The sequence below is a fragment of the Hylobates moloch genome, unplaced genomic scaffold, assembly GCF_009828535.3.
Source record: "Hylobates moloch isolate HMO894 unplaced genomic scaffold, HMol_V3 SCAFFOLD_8, whole genome shotgun sequence".
In the NCBI taxonomy this organism is placed as follows: Eukaryota; Metazoa; Chordata; class Mammalia; order Primates; family Hylobatidae; genus Hylobates; species Hylobates moloch.
Genome location: NW_026652283.1, coordinates 23,575,736 through 23,598,762, shown reverse-complemented (window position 1 = coordinate 23,598,762; position 23,027 = coordinate 23,575,736). Strand labels below are relative to the sequence as shown.

At 40.2% G+C, this 23,027-nt stretch overlaps 1 protein-coding gene across 1 annotated transcript in view; it reads right to left on the bottom strand.

Annotated features, from left to right (window-relative positions):
* Positions 1-16,174, bottom strand: part of IRAG2 (inositol 1,4,5-triphosphate receptor associated 2) — a 111,005-nt gene extending 94,831 nt beyond the window's left edge. The window contains exons 1-6 of the mRNA XM_058443308.1: positions 15,586-16,174; positions 15,151-15,264; positions 8,924-9,104; positions 4,919-4,998; positions 4,752-4,830; positions 2,908-3,066 (exon numbers count right to left, since the gene is read on the bottom strand). Coding sequence (XP_058299291.1) covers positions 2,908-3,066; positions 4,752-4,830; positions 4,919-4,998; positions 8,924-9,104; positions 15,151-15,264; positions 15,586-16,159 — 1,187 coding nt within the window. The 5' untranslated portion in view covers positions 16,160-16,174. The remainder of the gene's footprint in view (positions 1-2,907; positions 3,067-4,751; positions 4,831-4,918; positions 4,999-8,923; positions 9,105-15,150; positions 15,265-15,585) is intronic.
* Positions 16,175-23,027: the final 6,853 nt, after the last annotated feature.

The following is a 23,027-nucleotide window of genomic DNA, read 5'->3' as shown; positions in this document are numbered from 1 at the left end:
GAATCAAAAGAGATAAGAGTTTCCAGCTTTTAGGCAACTAGAAGGAAGGTAGTGCTGTTCTACAGTAGGTATTCTACTAAGCACTAGGCTAAACAGGATGAATATGACATAGTTCCTCCCATCAAGGAGGTCACAGTGATATAAACAAGAGGCAGGGAAATACTAGGTAGAAAAGGGCAGGGTGTCTGGCAAGGGTTCCACCCTCAAGCCTGGACCCATGGCCTTAAAAGAAAACTTTGCATCCCCGTTTTCCCACCTGAATTTTGCCTTTTGGCCCACCACGCCCCCTATCCCATACCCATAAAAACTCCAAGCTCCACTGGCAGAGGAGCAGAGCAATGTGGAAGAGGAGAGAAGAGAAGAAGCTATGAACATCAAGAGGAGAAGAAGTAGCTGGACATCAGAGACTAAGGTCAGAGAGGAGTTTGGCTGGGACAGCTAAACTCCAGGGGAAGATTATCTTTCCACACCATCCCCTTTCCAGCTCCCCATCCTGCTGAAAGCCACTTCCACCACTCGATACAATCTCCACATTCACCATCCTTCAAGTCCATGTGACCTGATTCTTCCTGGATGTTGGACAAGAACTCGGGTACCAAGAGGGTAGGGTGTAAAAGGCTGTCACCCTGATCTTCCACTGAGCTAGTTTAACTCTTTGCTGTCCATGGATGGCAAATGCTAAAAGAGTATTGCTTGTAACACATGCCCGCTGGGGCTCCAGAGGTTGTGGGCAACCCCTAGATGCTGCCACAGGCTAGTATGGGGTTTGTTCCTGCTGGCACCCAAAGGCACTCACCCCAGCTCCTACACCTGCTCACCTGCATGCTCCCCCTCCTGCAAGGGGTTTGAGCATGGCAGCTGAGCAAACAAGTCATCCTGGTTGCAAGTCCCACGGGGCGGTCAAGGGAACCCTCCCGCCTCAACAGTTAATACAGAAAACAAATTACACTATGATGGGACAATTGGACAATATCAAAACTAGGTTGCAGGAACCCAAAGGAAACAGACAATCTTCAGAAAGGATTAGGGGAAGGAGAAAAGAGAAAGACATGTGGCTTAATTTTGTAGACAGTGGCATTCTGATTGCCCATCTGGATTCTCCAGCCTTTCTGTCCATTATGTGAGTTACTTAATTCCTTTCTGATATATTTCTTGACTGCTTATTTAACCAGTTAGATTGCAGTGCTTGCAACCAAAAATCCTGACCAACATATTCATCCAAAGCAGTTTGTTAAAGAAACTTTGAATTTTCATATTTCAGTTAAATAATAAATAAGCCAATTGTGAAATGAAGAGGACTTGAGGTAAGCAATTTTTTTAAAGATTAGTTTGGAGACTGGACTGGACAAGGTCAAAGATTTTGAGGATGAGAATGCTTTAGTGAAACATATGACTGGGCATGGTGGCTCCCTCCTGTAATCCCAGCACTTTGGGAGGATGAGGTGAGCAGATTACTTGAGACCAGGCATTCAAGACCAACCTGGGCAACATGGCAAGACCTTGTCTCTATAAAAACACAAAAATTAGCCAGGCATGGTGGCACGCACCAGTAGTCCCAGCTACTTGGGGGGTGGGGGGTGAGGCCAGAAGATCACTTGAGCCCAGGAGACGGAGGTTGCATGCAGTGAGCTGAGATCGTGCCACTGCACTCCAGCCTGGGTGACAAAGTGACAGCCTGTCTCCAAAAAAAAAAAAAAAAAAAAGAAAGAAACATTTCCACTCAAAAACTCATGCACAAATGTTCATGGCAGCATTATTCCTAATAGCCAAAGAGTGGAAACACTCCAAATGTCCATCATCTGAAGAATGGATAAACAAAATCTGATGTATCTATGCAACTGAATATTATTCAGCCATAAAAAGAAATGAGGTAGTAATACACGCTGCAACATGGATGAACCTTAAAAATATTATGCTAAGTGAAATAAGCTACACACCAAAGTTCACATATTGTATGATTCTATTTATATGTAATGCCTAGAATAGGCTAATCTATAGAGACAGAAAGTAGAATAGAGGTTGCCAGGGGCTAAGAAGAGAGGAAATGGAGAGTGCCTGCTGAAAAGTATGGAGTTTCTTTTTGGAGTGGTGAAAATATCCTGGAATTGGATAATGGTGATGATTGCACAACCTTGAGAATATACTCAAGTTTTTTTGCTTTTTTTTTTTTGAGACACAGTCTTGCTCTGTCACCTAAGCTGGAATGCAGTGGCACGATCTTGGCTCACTGCAACCTCTGCCTCCCAGATTCAAGCGATTGTCTTGCCTCAGCCTCTGGAATAGCTGGAATTACAGGCTCGTGCCACCATGCCCAGCTAATGTTTGTATTTTCAGTAGAGATGGGGTTTCACCATGTTGGCCAGGCTAGTCTCAAACTCTTGATCTCAAGTGATTCACTTACTTCGGTCTCCCAAAGTGCTGGGATTACAGGCATGAGCCACCATGCCCAGTCAGAGAATATACTCTAAAAACACTGAATTGTATACTTTAAAAGAATGAATTTTATGCTATGTGACTCTCAATTTTTAAAAGGTTTTTTAGGCCAGGTGCAGTGGCTCACGCCTGTAATCCCAGCACTTTGGGAGGCCGAGGCAGGTGGATCACGAGGTCAGGAGATCAAGACCATCCTGGCTAACACGGTGAAACCCCGTCTCTACTAAAAATACAAAAAATTAGCCGGGCGTGGTGGCAGGCGCCTGTAGTCCCAGCTACGTGGGAGGCTGAGGCAGGAGAATGGCGTGAACCCCGGGGAGCAGAGCCTACAGTGAGCCGAGATCGCGCCACTGCCACTCCAGCCTGGGTGAAAGAGCAAGACTCCTTCTCAAAAGAAAAAAAAAAAAAAGGTTTTTTAAAAAAAAGAAAAAAGAAATGAAAGTTCCCAGCACACTGGACCCCACTGTGGCTCACCTTTTTACCTGAAGGCGCAATTCGGTACAGTCCTCTGATAACTGGCTGTTAGTTTCTTCCAGGGTTTCTAAAGCCAGCTTCAACTTATTATTTTCTTCTTCAAGTTTTCGTTTGTTGAAATGAAGGTCTGCTACGCAGGCAATCAAATCAGACACCACTCTGCAAGTGAAAGAATAGATGAGAATAACCTTCATATCACTAATTCCTTCTAATAAAATAACGTATATGGTTAAACAAACCAAACTTTGATATTCTGGTTTTTTTTTTTTAACTTTACCCTCATCTGTCATCATAAACATAATTAATTTATATAATAAATAGCTATTCAGATTTTATTACAATAGCATCAAAGACGTTTCCCAAAATTTCCAAGTAGCCATCATTTGCCAGATGTAAAATCAACTTCTACAGTTTTTGTTGATTCTTTTCCCGTTCACTCTCAACATTTGTCTTCTAAACTGAAGAGTTCCTATTTCTGTCTGGAATATGAGAGATCCTGAAATAAATGGACACAATATTCTTTTTTTTTTCATTTTTTGAGACAGAGTCTCGTTCTGTCGCCCAAGATGGAGCGCAGTGGCACGATCCTCCGCCTCCCAGGTTCAAGCAATTCTCCTGCCTCAGCCTCCAGAGTAGCTGGGACTATAGGCATGCACCACCATGCCCGGCTAATTTTTGTATTTTTAGTAGAGGTGGGGTTTCACCATATTAGCCAGGCTGGTCTTGAACTCCTGACCTCAAGTGATCTGCCCGCTTCAGCCTCCCAAAGTGCTGGGATTACAGGCTTGAGCCTCTGTGCTCAGCCTATATTCTTTCAGTGAAGGGATCTCGGCAGGTTTACCTAGGAAACAATTCCTAGAGTATTATCATTGTAGTCTGTGGCTCACAATTCAGTACTCATCTTTCCTAATGTTTTGTATAACTTGTCAATGTTTATGAGCACCATTTGTCATGACATCAGTTCACAAATCCTTTAAGAGTCTGGACTGTGTGTTTCATGGAGCCCCAGGCCTCCTTTTCTTTTTTGCTATCTTATCCCAGGGCCTAGCTGAGGTTGAGAGCATACTTCCCACTCCACTTTTCTTTTTTTTTTTTTTTTGAGATGGAGTCTTGCTCTGTTGCCCAGGCTGGAGCGCAATGGCACAATATCAGCTCACTGCAATCTCCACCTCCTGGGTTCAAGCCGTTCTCATGTCTCAGCCTCCCAAATATCTGGGATTACGGGCACGTGCCACCACGCCCGGCTACTTTTTGTATTTTTGGTAGAGACAGCATTTCACCATGTGGGCCAGGCTGATCTCAAACTTCTGACTTCAAGTGATCCATCTGCCTCGGCCTCCCCAAGTGCTGGGATTACAGGCGTGAGGCACCGCGCCCAGCTCACACCACTTTTCTTTATGGATAAACCTGAAGTGGCAAAGATAAAATAAGGAAGAGGCAGAATCACTCTCCTTAATATCTAAAACTTACATATGTCGTGGAAAACAGCTTTTCTCATTCATGCCTAAAAGATTCTACTAAAGAAGTGCTTTAAAATAATTTCCAAAAGAGTTTAAGGTCAATATCATAACCCTACTTCGAGTGGAACTGTTTCCCTACAGAAAGCACAGGAAATTAATGAAGGAGAAGGGTTTCATGAGCGAGCAAGAGATCTTGGATTACTAGTCATATGAGAATTTGTGGTCCTAGTGAAACTGTTTCTAATGCAGGCATTATTAGAATCAGTTAAGAATTTAAAATCAATTACGTTAGCTCTACTGCAAAAAAAAAAAAGAGCAAAGTGACTTTATCGTAACTGAAATACGTAGATTTATGAAATGAACAAGCCGAGTAAGAAGGCTTACAAGACTCCTTTAGATGTTTCTCCTCCCAAGGCCTCGAAGCTCCCTGACGTAGAATCTGTTATATCCGTGCTCATCTTCACTGAAACACATAGAAGAGTTTTATGAAAAAAAATCATTTTCTCCAAACTGGAAGAAAACAGAACAATCCTGAAGAAACACATACATACTTGTTCCATCTGATTTTATGCCACCCTGTTCAAAAACAGAATCATCAGTGGTGCTGCTTAATCTATGATTCACTCCTTCCCTGTAGCAAACAAACAAACAAACAAACAAACAAAAACCAGTGAGCTAGGATTCTTTGCCTGACCACAGTTTTGTCCTTTTTTTTTTTTTTTTTTTTTTTTTTTTTAAGATTTATGCTCTGTACTTTCCTTTTCAGGTATTTCCTTCTGAGTTAAAAAATATATATATTCATTCGGCCGGGCACAGTGGCTCACGCCTGTAATCCTAACACTTTGGGAGGCCGAGGTGGGCGGATCACTAGGTCAGGAGATCCAAACCATCCTGGCTAACATGGTGAAACCCCATCTCTACTAAACATACAAAAAATTAGCCGGGCTCGGTGGCAGGCGCCTGTAGTCCCAGCTACTTGGGAGGCTGAGGCAGGAGAATGGCGTGAACCCGGGAGGCGGAGCTTGCAGTGAGCGGAGATCGCGCCACTGCACTTCAGCCTGGGCGACAGAGCGAGACTCCGTCTCAAAAACAACAACAACAACTCTCTCTCTCTCTATATATATATATATATTCATTCAACAACTATTTGGAGCCCAATACTATGCTAGGTACTTAGAGTGATAGAAAAGAATTTGTGTTCCTAGAGAAACTGTTTCTAATGTAGGTGGTACATTAGGCATTACCTCCACCATCCATACACTTACCTAATATGAAAAAAACACATAGGCAGCGTATGATTAGGAGATGTGGGCTCTCGGTGGATTAGGAAATAGACATAGGTTGGACCGCTAAGTGGAGACTTGTGGAGGTTGCAAGATCATGGGGCTTAAGAGATTGAGAAGGAAATACATGAACAATGAATACTTTGGGATACATTGACAGGGATACATTTTCCCTTTCTCATGGAGAATCAAATAGAACCTCGACTAATTTTACTTTGGGCATTTTACTTCTGGAATCTGGGAAACCCACTGTATGGGCTGTGCAGCACACACACTCTAGCTTGAACTGCAAAATAAACATATTAACATTTCAACCATTTCTTTTCAGAGTCCTATATTATAAGTTTTGTTACTTAACCTAAGCACCAAATCCTCAAGCTTCTCTCTGGAGCAGCCACAAAATTCAACAAATATATGTTTACATCTCATTGTTTGTCATTGTGAGATGTCTGTCACAAGTTGGGGGGAATGAAAGAACTCACACAGAGTTCTGACTATTCCTGTGTTCACGCTCATCCCCATTTCTGAGTTTCTGCTCTTATTTTCTGTATTTCTAGTGTCCATGTTTTTCCCTTTATACTTGTTATAAAGATGTTTTTTTTTGTCTTCATGCTGTTTTATAATTATTAATATTTTATTATACAAACTTACATATTTTGGAAATACGAAATTCATAAGAAAACAAAAAATTAGGCCGGGTGTGATGGCTCACGCCTGTTATCCCAGCACTTTGGGAGGCCGAGGCGGGCGGATCATGAGATCAGGAAATCGAGACCATCCTGGCTAACATGGTGAAACCCTGTCTCTACTAAAAAATACAAAAAATAGCCAGGCGTGGTGGCGGGCGCCTGTAGTCCCAGCTACTCGGGAGGCTGAGGCAGGAGAATGGCGTGAACCCTGGAGGCGGAGCTTGCAGTGAGCCGAGATTGTGCCACTGCACTCCAGCCTGGGTGACAGAGCAAGACTCCGTTTCAAAAAAAAGAAAAAGAAAACAAAAAATTAAAACCATTATGCAAAAACAATCATTTTCGCATAAACTCTAACATTTTCCTATGCATATTTTTATTTCTTCCAAAAATGGGATTATACTACATGTACAGATCTATGACCTATTTATTTGAAGTAATTACATATGAATTTCTCTTATCAAATATTATTACTTTGAATGACTAGTATTCTAGTATATGGAAACACTATAGTTTGTCCAATTGTCTCTTTTTAAATATCTAGATTGCTTGTATTTGTCAATGTCATAAACTACCTTCTACCTTCTATGTTAGCATTTACAATTAATTATCTTTCTTAAAGTTACATTACTTCTCAAAGAGCCTGCCTTTTGTCTTTGGTTTTTGTTTTGGAGACAGGGCCTTGCTCTCTTGCCCAGGCTGAAGTGTAGTGCCTCTGTCACAGCTCACTGCAGCCTCAAACTCCTGGGCTCAAGCAATCCTCCTGCTTCAGCCTCCCAAGTAGTCTGGACTATAGGCACATGCCACCACACCTGGCTAATTTTAAAAGTTTTTTTGTAGAGACAGGATCTTGTTAAGTTGCCCAGACTAGTCTCAAACTCTTGGCCTCAGGTGATCCTCCCACCTTGGCCTTCCAAAGTGCTGGGATTACAGGCACGAGCCACCACACCTGGCCAAGACTGCATATTTTTAAAGGCCTGATACACATTCCTAAACTGCTCTTAAAAAAACTATGCCAACTTGCACTACTACCAATAATATATGGGAGGGCTTATTTCTCCACCCTTTTCACAGCCCACCACATGGGCTAGAGTCATTTTTTAAAAATCTTTGTTAAACTCATGGGTAAAAATGGTATATTATCTGTATTTGCAGTTTTTGATTACACTAACATTACTTGTTTCTATATATTTATCTTGCCTTCATGAATAACCTGTGTATGGCATGTAAGATTTCAGTCATATTTTCTTAAGTTATCTATACATCCTAATCCTACCAAAAATCTGGTAAGTTTTTCCATTCCTTGGGCTTGACATTTTCTCTTTGAGACGGAGTCTCACTCTGTTGCCCAGGCTAGAGTGCTATGGCACGATCTCGGCTCACTTCAACCTCCGCCTCCTGGGTTCAAGCAATTCTCCCGCCTCAGCCTCCCAAGTGACTGGCATCACAGGCGTGCACCACCATGCCCGGCTAATTTTTGTATTTTTAGTAGAGACAGGGTTTTACCATGTTGGCCTGGCTGGTCTCCAACTGCCAACCTCAGCTGTTCCACCCACCTCAGCCTCCCAAAATGCTGGGATTACAGGTATGAGCCATCACGCCCAGTCAAGATTTTCTTTAAGCAAATCCTAGCATGCATCAGCAGATAGCTGAAGATTGGCGGCTGAATAGGAGGCATAGGAATTAGGTTTCTTGGCCAGGTGCAGTGGGTGGCTCACACCTGTAATCCCAGCACTTTGGGAGGCCGAGGTGGGCAGATCAGCTGAGATCAGGAGTTTGAGACCAGCCTGGACAACATGGTGAAACCCCTTCTCTACTAAAAATACAAGAATTAGCCAGGCACGGTGGCACACACCTGTGACTCCAGCTACTCTGGAGAGTGTGGCGGGAGAATTACTTGAACCCGGGAGGCAGCGGTTGCAGTGAGCAAAGATTGCACCACTGTATTCCAGCCTGGGCAACAGAGTGAAACTCCATCTCAGAAAAAAAAAAAAAAAAAGGAATTTGCTTTCTGTGGAAGAAGACACACATCTCCAGCATCTGCCAAGGGCACCTGAGATCATGGGGTGCCCTTCTCCTCCTTTACCTTTTTCTTTTTCCTATTCTACTATTCTTTTTCCCCTTAGCCTCCCTATATTCTAGGATTCCAAATTATATTCACTGACTAGCCCCACTGCCCTTAAAGGGAGTCTATTATTGAATTTAAATACATTTGGAGATTTGATAGTATCAATAATTCACCTGACTCGTATGTCAGCTCAATTCTCTGTGAGAATATCACATGTGCTCCCCACTAATCACAAGAAATGAATGACAGCAGTGGTTCCCAAAGCATGTCCAGCCCACTCCCAGCATCAATATCATTGGAAACTTGTTAGAATGTAAATTATCAGACTTCAACCCAGATCTGCCGAATCATGGTGGTGGGGGCCCCAGCAATCAGGTTTAACATCATTCAGGTGATTCTAATGCATGCTTAAGCACTGGATGATAGTATTTCCATCAACCCAGGAAACGGTGATTAGCATAATTATAATCAATTGTTAAAATAGAACCTTAAACTGCATCCCACTAGGACTCTGATTACCATTTGTTTCCACAGTAAGCCATCCATTCTTTCATCATGGCCTGGAAAGTTTCCAGGTCCACATGTGGGTCTCTCTTCTCAGGATCAAGCATGTTCCACAACTGCTCAAGGCCACTGTCTTCAGAATTTTGGCTAGTTGTTTGTCTCAGGAAATCGATTATTTTGGCCACTGCTACTGAGCCTTTGGAAAAAGAAGAGCAGATCAGTTCTGAAAGACAGAGAAAGTTGTATTTTTAACAAGTGAAGCAGCTATCTATGTCTCCTGATCCTATAAACATGATATATAACCCTGGCAGTCCTGTAGAGCTGGCATGGTATATTGTAAAGAACACTGGCTTTGGGCTAAAGTCTAATAGGCCTAGTGTCAAATCTTGGCTCCGAAGATTACCAGCTGTGTAGCTTTGGGACTATTACATAACCTCTCTGAACTTGTTTCTTTATCTGACATGGGGACGATGATGCCTACCACACAGAGTTGTGAGGTTTAAATATTGATGATATATGTAATCAATAATTTCTTGTGGGAGGTGACCAAAATGACATTACATTTTTTTCCTTTCAGTTCCTTAAAAAGCGTTCAATGAAGGAAGTTTTTTCTCTGCTTTAGTTAAAATTTCAATCTCAAGTGAAAATTTCTACTTTTTAGAGGGTGGAGGGAGCATTTTTAGACAGTCATCCCTACTATCAAATTCAGAAAATAAAATCATCCCAACTATGTCAGTCATTGACACACCAATCTTTTTTAAACATAAGACTTTTCTTTTACTCCCATCAAAGGGCTGCCTTGGGCTGCTTACTTGCAAAGGAGAGGGAAAATTTAGTCGAAGTTTGAGAGGGCAGATGCCACAGAGAAGGTTCTTCCCTTAAGGAAATAAGGATAGATCATGACATCAGGAAGAAAAGTCTCTTAATTAGCAGGAGGAGATACTCATAAAGGAGGCTGAATAACTTCAGAGTTATTAATAACTTTAACATTATTTAAACTTAACATGTCATTTAGATGTGACAGTATTAGAAAGAGAAATAAAATGACTAATACAGTTATTTAGAGAGAGAACTTTTTTTTTTTTTTTTTTTGAGACAGGGTCTTGCTATGTTGCTCAGCTGGAATGCTCCCGGTTCACTGCAACCTCAATCTCTTGGGCTTAAGCAATCCTCCCACCTCAGCCTCCCTAGTAGCTGGGACTACAGGCATGTGCCACCACACCCAGCTAATTTTTGTATTTTTTGTACAGATGGGATTTCGCCATGTTGCCCAGGCTGGTCTTGAACTCCTGGACTTAAGGGATCCACCTGCCTGGGCCTCCCAAAGTGCTGAGATTACAGGTGTTGAGTCACTGTACCCAGCAGAGAATTGCATTTTTTTATTTGTAGAAGAACTGGAAAGCAAGCTGGAAAGCCAGCAATAATCATTTATCATATTTTCCTCCACTAAAACTTGAATCCCTCTGTCATACCAAAACTAGAAAGGCTTCCTGTGATGGTAAATTTCATGTGTCAACCTGAGCCACAGGGTACTTACATATTTGGTTATACATTATTTTGGGTCTCTCTGTGAGGGTATTTTTGGATGATATTAACATTTAAATCTATAGACCAAGTAAAGCAGATTGTCCAGCTAATGCAGGTGGGCCTCATCCAACCAGTTGAAGGCCTGAATAGAACAAACAAGCTGAGCTTCTCCCAGGTAACAGAGAATCTCTCCTGCCTGCCTACCTTCAAACTGGGACACTAATTTTTTGTTGTTTTTTTTTTTTTGCTTCTAGACTTGAATTGAAATGTTGGCTCTTCCTTGCCTCAAGCCTGCTGGCTTTTGGATGGGAACTACACCAGCCACTCTCCTGGTTCTTAGGCCTGTGGACTTGGAATGGGACTAAACCGTTTGATCTACTGAAGCTCTGGCTTGCTGACACCCTGCAGATCTTGGGACTTGCCCGCCTCCATGATCGCATGACCCAATTCCTTATAATAAATCTCTTTAGCTAGCTAGATTAAATTGATAGATACAAATATAAATATCTCTTCCCACCAGAGAGCCCTGGCTAATACACATCCCATTTCCCTTCAGTGAGGCTTTACTTATTTTCTTCAGAAAATTAATTTCTTAAATCCTGTCCAAGCAGAGAAGCTCTCTGGGAACAAATAAGCCCCACTCATCCTGAAGAAATAAATAAGAGTACATGCAAATATTTTGCTACGAGTGTTCAATACAGTGATTTTATATGTAAAATATGTATTACAGTTTTGGCATTTTTTGAGACAGTCTCACTCTGTTGCTCAGGCTAGAATGCAGTGGCATGATCATAGCTCATTGCAGCTTCAGCCTCCTTGGCTCAAGGCATCCTCCCACCTCAGCCTCCTGAGTAGTTGGGATTACAGGCATGTGCCACCATGCCTAGCTAATTTTTAAAATATTTTTTGTAGAGACAGAGTCTTGCTAGGTTGTCCAGGCTGGTCTTGAACTCCTGGCCTCAAGTGATCTTCCCGCCTTGGTCTCCAAAATTGCTGGGATTACAGGCATTAGCTACCATGCCTGGCATATTATAATTTTTAAAGCAGAAAAAATTAATATCCAATTGAGATGGATTGGTTAAACATGTTACATCAAAAATGGTATAGGATATGAAGAACATTTTTTGATGCAGACAGGCACTCAAATTATTAAATGAGAAAAAGCAGATTATAAAACAAGTTTGAAAACATTCTCACACATACTAGAGAATACATTAGTATATCTTTTTTTTAAAAAAAAAAGGATGACCAAGAAAACATCTTACACTATCTTCAGCAATTATGTTGCTCAGCTAATTTTTCTTTTATTTTGAGATGGAGTTTCGCTCTGTCTCCCAGGCTGGAGTGCAGTGGCACCATCTCAGCTCACTGCAGCCTCCAACTCCTGAGTTCAAACGTTTCTTGTGCCTCAGCCTCCCCAGTAGCTGGGATTACAAGTGTGTGCCACCACGCCTGGGTAATTTTTATATTTTTAGTGGAGATGGGGTTTCACCATGTTGGCTAGGCTGGTCTCAAATTCCTGGCTTCAAGTGACCTGCCCACCTCAGCCTCCCAAAGTGCTGGAATTACAGGCTTGAAGCACTGCACCCAGCCTACATTTTTCTATTTTTAGTAGAGACATGGTTTCACCACGTTTCCCAGAATGGTCTCAAACTCCTGGGCTCAAGCAGAGCCTCCACCTCGGCCTCCTAAAGTGCTGGGATTACAGGTATGAGCCACCCCACCCAGCCCCAATTTAGTATTTTTAAAACTGGTAGGTAAAGAGAATCAATTAAGCTTTTATCCTGCCTCTCTCCTTCAGGACACCAGTATAGCAAAACAGTTCATAAAGTGGAGTAGAGTTTCTCATTATAGACGTATTTCAGGTGATGCATGAGGAAGGAATGATAGAATATTACCATTTGAAACATCTAATGAAAATATAGGTCTAGGCCTTCATCATCAATAGTTGCCTTCTGTTGAAAACACATAACACCATCTATGTATTTAGGTTCATGCAAAAGTAGTTGTGGTTTTTGCCATTACTTTCAATGGTTAAAAACTGCAGTCACATTTGTACCAACCTAATAGAATTCTTGCCCCCATAAAATAAAAAAAATAAAATAAAAACCCTCAAACTTTTATCTGATTATATTTCTAAATATAGGAGACAGAGAAACAGGTTGTGTTCCTGAAGATACACAATCACCAAATTTCAGATTGTGGTAAACTATGAAATAAAAGAATGGGCTGGGTGCAGTGGCTCACACTTGTAATCCCAACACTTTGGGAAGCCGAGGTGAGTGGATCACCTGAGGTCAGGAGTTCGAGACTAGCCTGGCCAACATGGTGAAACCCTGTTTCTACTAAAAATACAAAAATTAGCTGGGTGTGGTGGTGGGTGCCTGTAATCCCAGCTACTTGAGAGGCTGAGGCAGGAGAAATCACTTGAACCCGGGTGGCAGAGGTTGCAGCAAGCCAAGATCACACCACTGAACTCCAGCCTAGGCGACAAGAGTGAGACTCTGTCTCAATCAGTCAACAGATGGGTTTCTTTAACAGACAACAAAATGCAAAAAACAGACAGAAAATGAAACACAGAGATAAGGTAGACAACAAACTGCAATGAACAAACCTTTCTTGGATATTGGCTTGAACAGTAAAACTGTTTAAGAAAAAAAGGATAATGTATCTATCACACAAATGAGAAATTTTGACTACTAACAAGACATTTGATAATAATAGAAAAGTATATTACTTTTAAAATCATGATAATGGCATTGTAGTTATGTTTAAAATTAGTCAATTATCTTTTAGAAATATGTACTGAAATATTTGTGGATGAAATACTGTGATCTTTGGGATTTGCCTCAAAATAATCCAGAGTAGAGGAGAGGAACATGAGCAGGGTTACAAAAGAGACATAATTGGTTATGACACATAGGTAAGGATTCATCATAGAATTCTACCTCTGTATATGGTTGAAATGTTCTATAACAAACAATTATGAATTCAAATAAAACAAAACCATATTGACAAGAATTGTGGAAAGATATACAACAAATCACTAACAATGATTACTCAGGGAAACAGGATTATCAATTTTTTTCCTTCTTTTTGCTTGTCAGTGTATTATTAATTTTATTACAATGAGCATGAATCATTTATATACTTAAAATTACTTGTGGAATTTTTTTTTCTCTCAACTTTTAGGTTCGGGGGTGTATGTATGTGCAGGTTTGCTACATGAGTAAATTGCGTGTTGCTGAGGTTTAGTGTACAACTGTTCCCATCACCCAGGTACTGAGCATAATACGTGATTGGTAGTTTTTCAACCCATGCCTCCCTGCTCAAGTAGTCCCCATATCTATTGTTCCCATCTTTGTTTCCATGTATATGCAATGTCTAACTCCCACTTAAAATTGAGAACATGCAGTATTTGGTTTTCTGTTCCTGCATTAGTTCGCTTAGGGTAATAGCCTCCAGCTGCATCCATGTTGCAGCAAAAGACATGATCTTGTTTCTTTTTTTTAGCTGCATAGTATTCCATGGTGTGTAGGTACCACATTTTATTTATCCAGTCTTCTGTTGATGGGAATTTGGGTTGACTCCATGCATTTTCTATTGTGAACAGTGCTGTGACGAACATATAAGTGCGTATGTCTTTCAGGTAGAATGATTTATATTCCTTTGGGTACATACCCAGTGGACAGATTGCTGGCTCAAGTGGTAGCTCTGAGTTCTTTGAGGAATCTCCACACTGCTGTCCACAGTGGCTGAACTAATTTATATTCCCACCAGCAATGTGTAAGTGTTCTCTTTTCTCGATAACCTCACCGACATCTGTTGGTTTCTGACTTTTTAATAGTATCCATTCTGACTGGTGTGAGATGGTATCTCATTGCAGTTTTGATTTGCATTTCTCTAATAAGTAGTAATCATGAGTATTTTTTTCATGTATTTGTTGGCTGCATGTATGTCTTATTTTGAGAAGTGTCTGTTCATGTCCTTTGCCCACTTTTTAATGGGGTTATTTTTTGTTTGTTGAATTGTTTAAGTTTCTTATAGAGTCTGGATGTTAGACTTTTGTCACATGCATGGTTTGTGACTATCTTCTCCCTCTCTTAGATTATTTGTTTACTCTGTTAACAGTTTCTTTTGCTGTGCAGAAGTTCTTTAATTAGGTCCCACTTGTCAATTTTTGTTTTGTTGCAATTGCTTTTGGGAACCTATTAATAAATTATTTGCCAAGGCCAATGTCCAGAATGGTATTTCCTACGGTTTTTGTAGTTTTAGGTCTGGAAATTTTTAAAAAAACACATCTCAAAAATAAAAATTAAAGAAAAACAGAAGTGAAAGCCCAAAATTAACTAAAAATTTTGAGTTAAACTTGTATAGTGGTTTTACATATTTGAAAGGCATATTTCCTGTGGGGCACCACCTATGACATGTAAGTAGTTTCAATAAATAAAGATGGTAAGTCAGCTGATAAGCTCAAAAAGAATCATTCAAGTCACTGTTAAAATATGCTGATGCAAAACAGGTACGGGGAAACTATAACTAAATAATCAAGCCCTACAGAGCAAACCTTATTCCCAAATTAGGTGGCATCCATCACATATGTAGGCACAGACAGCGAGACCCACACACAAACCATTTCCCTTTCTCTCACAATAGAAAGTTCAGATGACTTGGCGAGTCCTACCAAACATTTAAACAGATAATTTTTAGCTTACCTTTCTGTTTTATGTCACATGCATTAAAAATACTTGTGAGTGCCTCTTCTTCACAGGCCCTGTTGATGCTGTATGTTGCATCTTCTTTACCATCATCAGCTTCTTGTTTCCATCCTATTAGAAGAAAAAGTTTGTAAATCCTGATGCTTTCTGTGCTATAATGATTAATTTTCCTTTTTTTGGTTTAACAAAGAAAACCTATCATAATAAACAGCCTTCCCCTTAGATATAGGGAAATACTCCCCTATATCTAAGTATTCCCATCATGGCGTTCTGTTTTGTTCTGGAAACAAACATAGTTAAAACAGAAAGGAAAAGATGGATGATTCCATCCAAACTTTAATAATGTAGATTTTCTTTTTAGTTCAGGTATTCTAAAAGTAGGTATGTTTATTGCTCTATTGGAAGGACAAACATTAAAAGATGAATATTTACCATCTTCATTCAGAGATAATTTTTTTACCACTGAATCCTGAGGATCAAAATACTTCAAGCTTTGAACCAAGGTGGAATCAAAGTCAAGTGTTAAGGTACTAAAATTATTTTCACTACAATAGTTATTAAAATCCTTGTTGGAGAAAAACTCTGCTTTTCTGATCTGTGACATCAAAGATGTATAATTCTTGTTGCTCTGTGACTTCGGCTTTGAGACGTTTTCAGAACTTGTGAGAATAACAGAGTATGTAGCAGTCTCAGGGGAGCTGAGGTGAGAGGTGGATGGGGTTCTTGGAGATATTATTTGAGGCGATGAAATGAAGGCATCGACTTCCTCAGAACTTGACCAATGACAGTCGGGCGTAGGAACACAAGCAGCAGTCATTTTCCTCAGTACCTCTTCAAAATCTTTCTTGGTGTTGGTCTGTGGGCTATCAAAACTGCTAGATTGGTATTTGATAATCTGCTGAATTGGATCTGAAATTGCTTCTCTCTTGTGAATGGCTCTGATCTTTCTACAAATGCTTTCCACTGGGTTATGCCTCTTCTCAGTTACCTTCCTTGGAGAGGCCATTGTTGACTTTCCTCCTAGTATACAGATGAAGTGGCTAAAGTATAGGCAAAAGTAGATACATATTTAAAAGTTAGCATTTTCCTAACAATAATTTAGCAATAGGCAATTTGTTCCCAAATCAACTTTGGCGGGATCATGACAAGATGTTCAATTTCTCTAAGCAAATTTTCCATGCATTTAACTTTGGCCTCCAAATTTCAGGAAAATAACAGCTAACATATATAAAATATTTATCAAGTGCCAGGCATAGTACTAAGCTCTTCATACCCATTGACTCATTTCATCCCTAAAACAACTCTTTGAGATAAACGTTACTACTTTCTCCATTCTCTGGCAGAAAGAGAATAAGCAACACACCCCAAGTCACCCCAAGAAGTGCCACAGCTCAGATTCTAACCCAGGCAGTCCAGCTCCAGAGGCTAGATAACCATATTGCTTTTTATTTATAATAGGGCAGGTGACAATGATGCTAACAACTCTTATTTGAATACCTACCGTTGGTATTGTACTGGTTGCCCTCTATTCAGAACTTAAGTAAATATGCCCCATATTAAGTGTTTTATGTGTATTATGTCTAAATTTCACATAAACCCTATCAGTTGTGTGGAAATATCCTCCTTTTATAGATAAGGAAACTAAGAATCAAAGAGGCCAAGTAATTTGCTAATGATCCCATCTCTAAGATTTGAGTCAAAGTATGTCTGACTCCAGCATAGTTTTATTGCATAGCAAGATATATGACCTTTAAAAAAAAAAGGCATAATCTCACTTCTTATAGTAATTCAGAAATTTGGAAATACATTCAAAATTTTACCTAAACTAGTAAGATTTAAAGTAATCTAGGCTGGGTGTGGTGGTGCGTGCCTGTAGTTCCAGCTATTCAGGAGGTGGGGGTGGGAGGGTCACTTGAGTATGGGAGGTCCAGTCTGCAGTGAGCCATGAAGGTGTCACCACAGGTACTCCAGCCTGGGCAACAAAGGGATGGATGGATAGATTAGATTAGATAAGATATTTTTTAAATACTCTAGGCAAAAGGTTAAAATAGTGTGAATAGTTACAAAAAATAGTTGAATAGTTATGGAATTACTGATTTCAAAAACTATGATTTTTTAGGATATTAACAGAAATATCCATGAATCTTTTTTTAAATCCCCTAATAGAGAATGAACAATAATACAGAAATTTTAAAAGCACTATAATTGGAAGGGGTATCTAGAATTACTGGGAAGAAGAAAATACTCAAAATCCTCTGAATCTTACTTGATCTTCAATATGATGACCACTTGTTCTAGCCAGTGTAGCTTCCACCAACAGAATCCTTTACCACTTAAGGTAATGACCATCTCTCAAACTTTACACTGTTTCCTGACAATACCCTCCTTTCCCTCTATTCAAGAATGATCTCTTGGCCGGGCGTGGTGGCTCACGCCTGTAATCCCAACACTTTGGGAGGCTAAGGTGAGTGAATCACCTGAGGTCAGGAGTTCCAGACCAGCTTGGCCAACATGGTGAAACCTCATCTCTACTAAAAATACAAAAATTAGCCGGGCATGGTGGCGGGTGCCTGTAATCCCAGCTACTCGGGAGGCTGAGGCAGGAGAATCGCTTGAACCCTGGAGACAGAGGTTGCAGTGAGCCGAGATCACGCCACTGCACTCTAGCTTGGGGGACAGAGCAAGGCTCCGTCAAAAAAAAAAAAAAAAAAAAAAAAGAAGAAGAAGAATGATGACTTCACACTCACCGTGAAGTCTAAAATACATTCCTCTCTTGAAATTCTAGAATCAGTTTTTCATCCTGGGACTCCATTCTTTCTGATCTCTCTTAGGATTTATAATTGTAACATACATTTTGTCATTTAATTAAATGTTGACTTATATTCTTGGATTGTTTCCAATGTGTGTGCATGCCTTCTCCTCAAAAATACTTTTTAATTCTTGTACTCAAAATCATGATGTGATTTTTTTCTAGATATTCAATACATTATTGTTGGCACAACTGATCATCTACAATTATATATAATGTATATAATTAGCAGGCTTATGGACTTATCCCCCAGCTGCTGTGATTGTTGGCTCCCAGCTACTTTCAGGATCACCTTTTCTGGAGAACTTCCCACCTTGAATAAATAAGAGCCGCTCAGTTGTTCCAAGGGGAAGGTAGAAGTGTAGCAGTAGGAATGACAGAAGAGGCATCACCCTTGAACACAAAGCATTCCAAATCCACAGTTGACTGACTTAGCAGGAACACATCTGACTTCCCTATGTCAAGCAAAGAGCCTTATAAAACAGTAGTTAAGGCCGGGCACAATGGCTCACGCCTATAATCCTAGCACTTTGGGAGGCTGAGGCGGGCTGATCACGAGGTCAGGAGTTCAAGACCAGCCTGACCAACATGATGAAACCCTGTCTCTACTGAAAATACAAAAATTAGCAGGGCATGGTTGGTGCATGCCTGTAATCCCAGCTACTCAGGAGGCTGAGGCAGGAGAATTGCTTGAACCCAGGAGGCAGAGGTTGCAGTGAGCCAAGATCGTGCCACTGTACTCCAGCCTGGGTGACAGAGCGAGACTCTGTCTCAAAAAAAACAAAAACAAACAAAAAAAACCCAAAACAGTAGTTAAGTATCTGTCAGTGTTCTCAATGTGAGTTGACCGTCTCTGCCTTATAGAGCCAGAGAATTTAGGCACAGTTTGGGCATGAGGCTAAAAGAGGCCCCAGAACTCGGAACCTCAGGCTCCCAAATCCTGTCTACTCCTGTCACTGAACGATGATGTGGTATGCTGTTCAAGCCATAACAAACAGTCTCGCTTTGTAGGCATTTGTAACTGACCTAGATTAACGTTCCTAGTGCATAAGGCACATGTTTCTACTTGCATTTCCAAGGCATTTTTTATCCTTTAACCATCTGTTTTCATTTATTTATTTTTAAGACAGGGTCTCGGTCTGTCACCCAGGCTGGAGTGCAGTGGTGCAATCATGGCTCACTGCAACCTCCAACTCCCCAGGCTCAAGCAATCCTCCTACCTCAGCCTCTCAAGTAGCTGGGATCACAGGCGTGCACCACCACGCTTAACATTTTTTTTGTGTGTGTGTTTTTAGTAGAGACAGGGTTTCACCATGTTTCCCAGGCTTTCTTCTGTCTTCTAAACTTTCCTGACTCGCCTAAGTGAGCCCTGCTTCGTGGTTGATAAGCTAAACCTTATAAAGAGTGCACTGAAAACAATGGCTCTTTGTGAGCTACCAAAGCTGCCTAAGATTAACTTGTTTTGCTTTTTCTAATATAGAGCAGAACACAGGTGGGAGTTTAATAAATAAGATGGGGTGATAAAGATTTCAAAATTTGTGTCATCTTCTCCACATGCAGCTTGGAAATATCTCCTGTCTCTTCTGTCTAAACCTCTTAACCTCTTTTTTAATTTTAGATCCTGGTAGAAAGGATTAGCTGCAATCTGCCAGAACACTTTAAAATACAAGCCCAATTTGCTTTGTACAGTAACTGCCTTTGAAAAGGCATTAAGTGAAAATTAAGAACTGAAAGTGAATTGTACTAGGAGAACCAGCTGCTTGGAGTCTATCTCTTTTAAAAGGAATTTCCCCCTTAGTGACCTTAGTTGATTATTTACTACCTAAAGATGGTACACTTGTAGATATCCCAATGGCAAGAACTGCTGCTTTTGCTTTCACATTCTATGAACCTCAGTTGCATTTTCCATGGTTTTTTTTTTAATTATTTTTAATTTTGCAGAGACTGGGTCTCTGTTATCCAGGCTGTAGTGCCGTGGCTATTCACAGGTGTGATCATAGCGCAGCACAGCCGCAAACTCTTAGGTTCAAGTGATCCTCCTGCCTCAGCCTCCCAAGTAGCTGGGGTTACCACACCTGGCTCAGTTTGTATACTTTTAATTAACATACTTTTTTTTTTTTTTTTCAGATGGTGCCCCCTTTGTCACCCAGGCTGGAGTGCAGTGGCACAATCTCGGCTTACTAGAACCTCCACCTCCCAGGCTCAAGTGATCCTCCCACCTCAGCTTCCTGAATAGCTAGGATCACAGACACGTGCCACCATGCCCAGCTAACCTTTTGTATTTTTGGTAGAGACGGGGTTTCCCCCATGTTTCCCAGGCTGGTCACAAACTCCTGAACTAAAGTAATCCACCCACCCCAGCCTCCCAAAGTTCTGGAATTACTGGTGTGAGCCAATGTACCTAATACATTAGTTTTAATATCCATCCCTTTAGGCAGCCAACCAATATTTATTGAATTCCTGCTAAGTGCTAAGCCCTGTGCAAATACTGGGGATACAATGATGAGGAAAACAGTATCCTAAAACTCATAGTCTGTGGAAGATACAGTTATGAACAAGTAAGCCACTAGAGCTACTAGGTTAAATTTAGGAAGCCCAATAAAATTTTAATCTCAGATAAACAATGACTAATTTTTTAGTGTAAGTATGCCCCCAAATGTGGCACAGGACATAGTTATACTGGAAAATTATTTGTTGTTTATTTGAAATTCAAATTTCACTGGGTGTCTTTTTTTTTTTTTAAGCTAAATCTGACAACCTGAAAAATGTCAAATAAATAATTACATAATCAGGAGCCATGAGAACCTGATAATAGGAAATTATCCCAGCTTGGGAGTGAGGCTAGGGAAAAATTTAGGAGCATCTATTATGTGGCTATTATATGCACTGCACAGAATGTTATACATATTGTTTGCTATTTCTAGGGTTATAAACAGAAAATTAAGAAGTGGAACTATAAATCTGTTAGAGGAATTTCCAGTTGGATTCATGTGAGCTAAATGTAACGTAAAATGATGTTAGAGATTATCGATACTGCTTATGTTGCTAATCTTTTTTATTCCTCCTATTGATTGAACTATGCTTCATTGCTCTGGCTTACAGATTCTGAGTCCCATTATTATTATTGCCTCAATTGTCTTGTTCTATACAGTCAAAGCTCTTGGATCAACACTTTTCAACCACCTGCCTGATCCAAAACTATAAAGCAACAAGTAAAATCCTCTAACACATGGCAACATCTGTAAAACAAGCCTGATTTGATTCTTACCTAAAGTTATTCGTTATATATTTGATTTTCACCACTGGTGTAATTGCAGACTTCAACATCAACCTCTAAGACATCCATACTCGTTGGGACTTATAGAAATCTATATTTGTTCTGACTTCAATGAGTTAATCTACCATGTATGTACAATGTAGACAATATTTTTTATTCTTTAGGAATGTATATGTAAACAACATGACAATTTGTGTTTATCAAGGTCTATATTCTTCAATCACTAAGAAAGTTGCATTTTATAGCAAAGAAAGGCATATAATGTATAAAGAGGTACAAAAGCAGCATCCTTGAAAAAGCTGGCAGATTTTGGGGTGATTCAAAAGGCTCTCTAGAAAGCTTTCTGAATCAAATTCTAACTCCAAACAGATTATGTTAACAATGTAATTATCTTTCCTGTTTTTTTCCTTTAAAATGTTTTCCTCCATTTACTAAAGTTATTTATTGAACATTGAACTTCCAACCTTCGATCAGGCAGGCTGATTTTTAAAATCATTCAAAACCAGTCAATCATTCATGACTCATCTACGTGAGATCCTATTGGTAATTAATGCAAAATCCTTAATATATGTAAAAGAAAATTTAAGTATGTGTGTAGATAGACAAGAGATTCCTTTTGCCAAAACAACCCTTCACTAATGATTAGATGTCACTAAACTCTTCATCAGAACCTAAGAAGAAACATCTGTTCACCGAGACGTTCCCAGGAAACCCATCTTTAGTGAGCTCAGTGGGAGGGCAGAGCATGGTTTTCTGCTTAACCAGTGAATTTTATATCTGCCAAATTAAACTGTTTTCATTCTCTTTGTGACTACTATTTTATGTGATAAAATAATAACACTTCTTCCTGCCATTTCTAGGATAGATGATAGCAGCTGTTAATCAACATGATTTGCAAACCACAAGTACCAGATTTAGTAAACGCTCAGCAAGTCTGTCATCCGCAACCTTTCTGATTATTAATAAATGCAAGCTGATATAGACTAGAAACTTTCCTCCCACCATTCAGTTAACCTTGTTATATTAAGCTTCTTGGCTGGGTCACACCAAGCTTACTATAAACATCTCTTATTGGAACAATTCCTAAAATAGCAGAGTGACACATGCTTCTGAAAACTGTTCTTCTGTCTCACTTCTTGTTATATGAAGTCTGGTTTTCTTCTCAGAGAACAGGAGGAGACCTACAATAAATCTCTAGCTTCAAGAATTCAGGTGCCTCCAAGGTTCTTACGGTCTATAAAACCACATCACCGCGTTTCACTAACACACATTCCAAACGACCAAGCCTGAAAATGACAGGGCTAATTTAAATCTCCAAAAGCTCCATTGAAAACAATTTGAGATTTGCCTGTGGTGACAGCAACGTATCTGGGGAATCTCACTTTATCACTCTCAGCTACCCATCTCTTTCCCTATTTGTAGAGTGTTTTTCTTTTCAGATTTGTTTCAAGTTTTCAATGAGCTCTGTTGAACCTCTAATGTAGACTGATTGGAGGTTTGTCCCTTTTGCCGCAAGCATTTTGAGGTTGAGGGACAACAGAACGGCCTACATCTGATATTGCTTTTCTCTGGTTAGGGCGGTACTTTCTTGGCCTTCGATGACTAAAGGCCAGCATCAGCCAAAATTTAATTATTTCGTTGGGGAAAACTCACCATCTTATTTTCGCTTGACTTTGCCAGTGCTCCAAGAACCGTCTGAGAGCTGGGAAGCGAGAGTGGATGTGGGTGGAGCCCATTTCTACAGAGTGGCTTGGGCTGAGGTAAAAGAAGCTGGAGAAGAGAGCCACT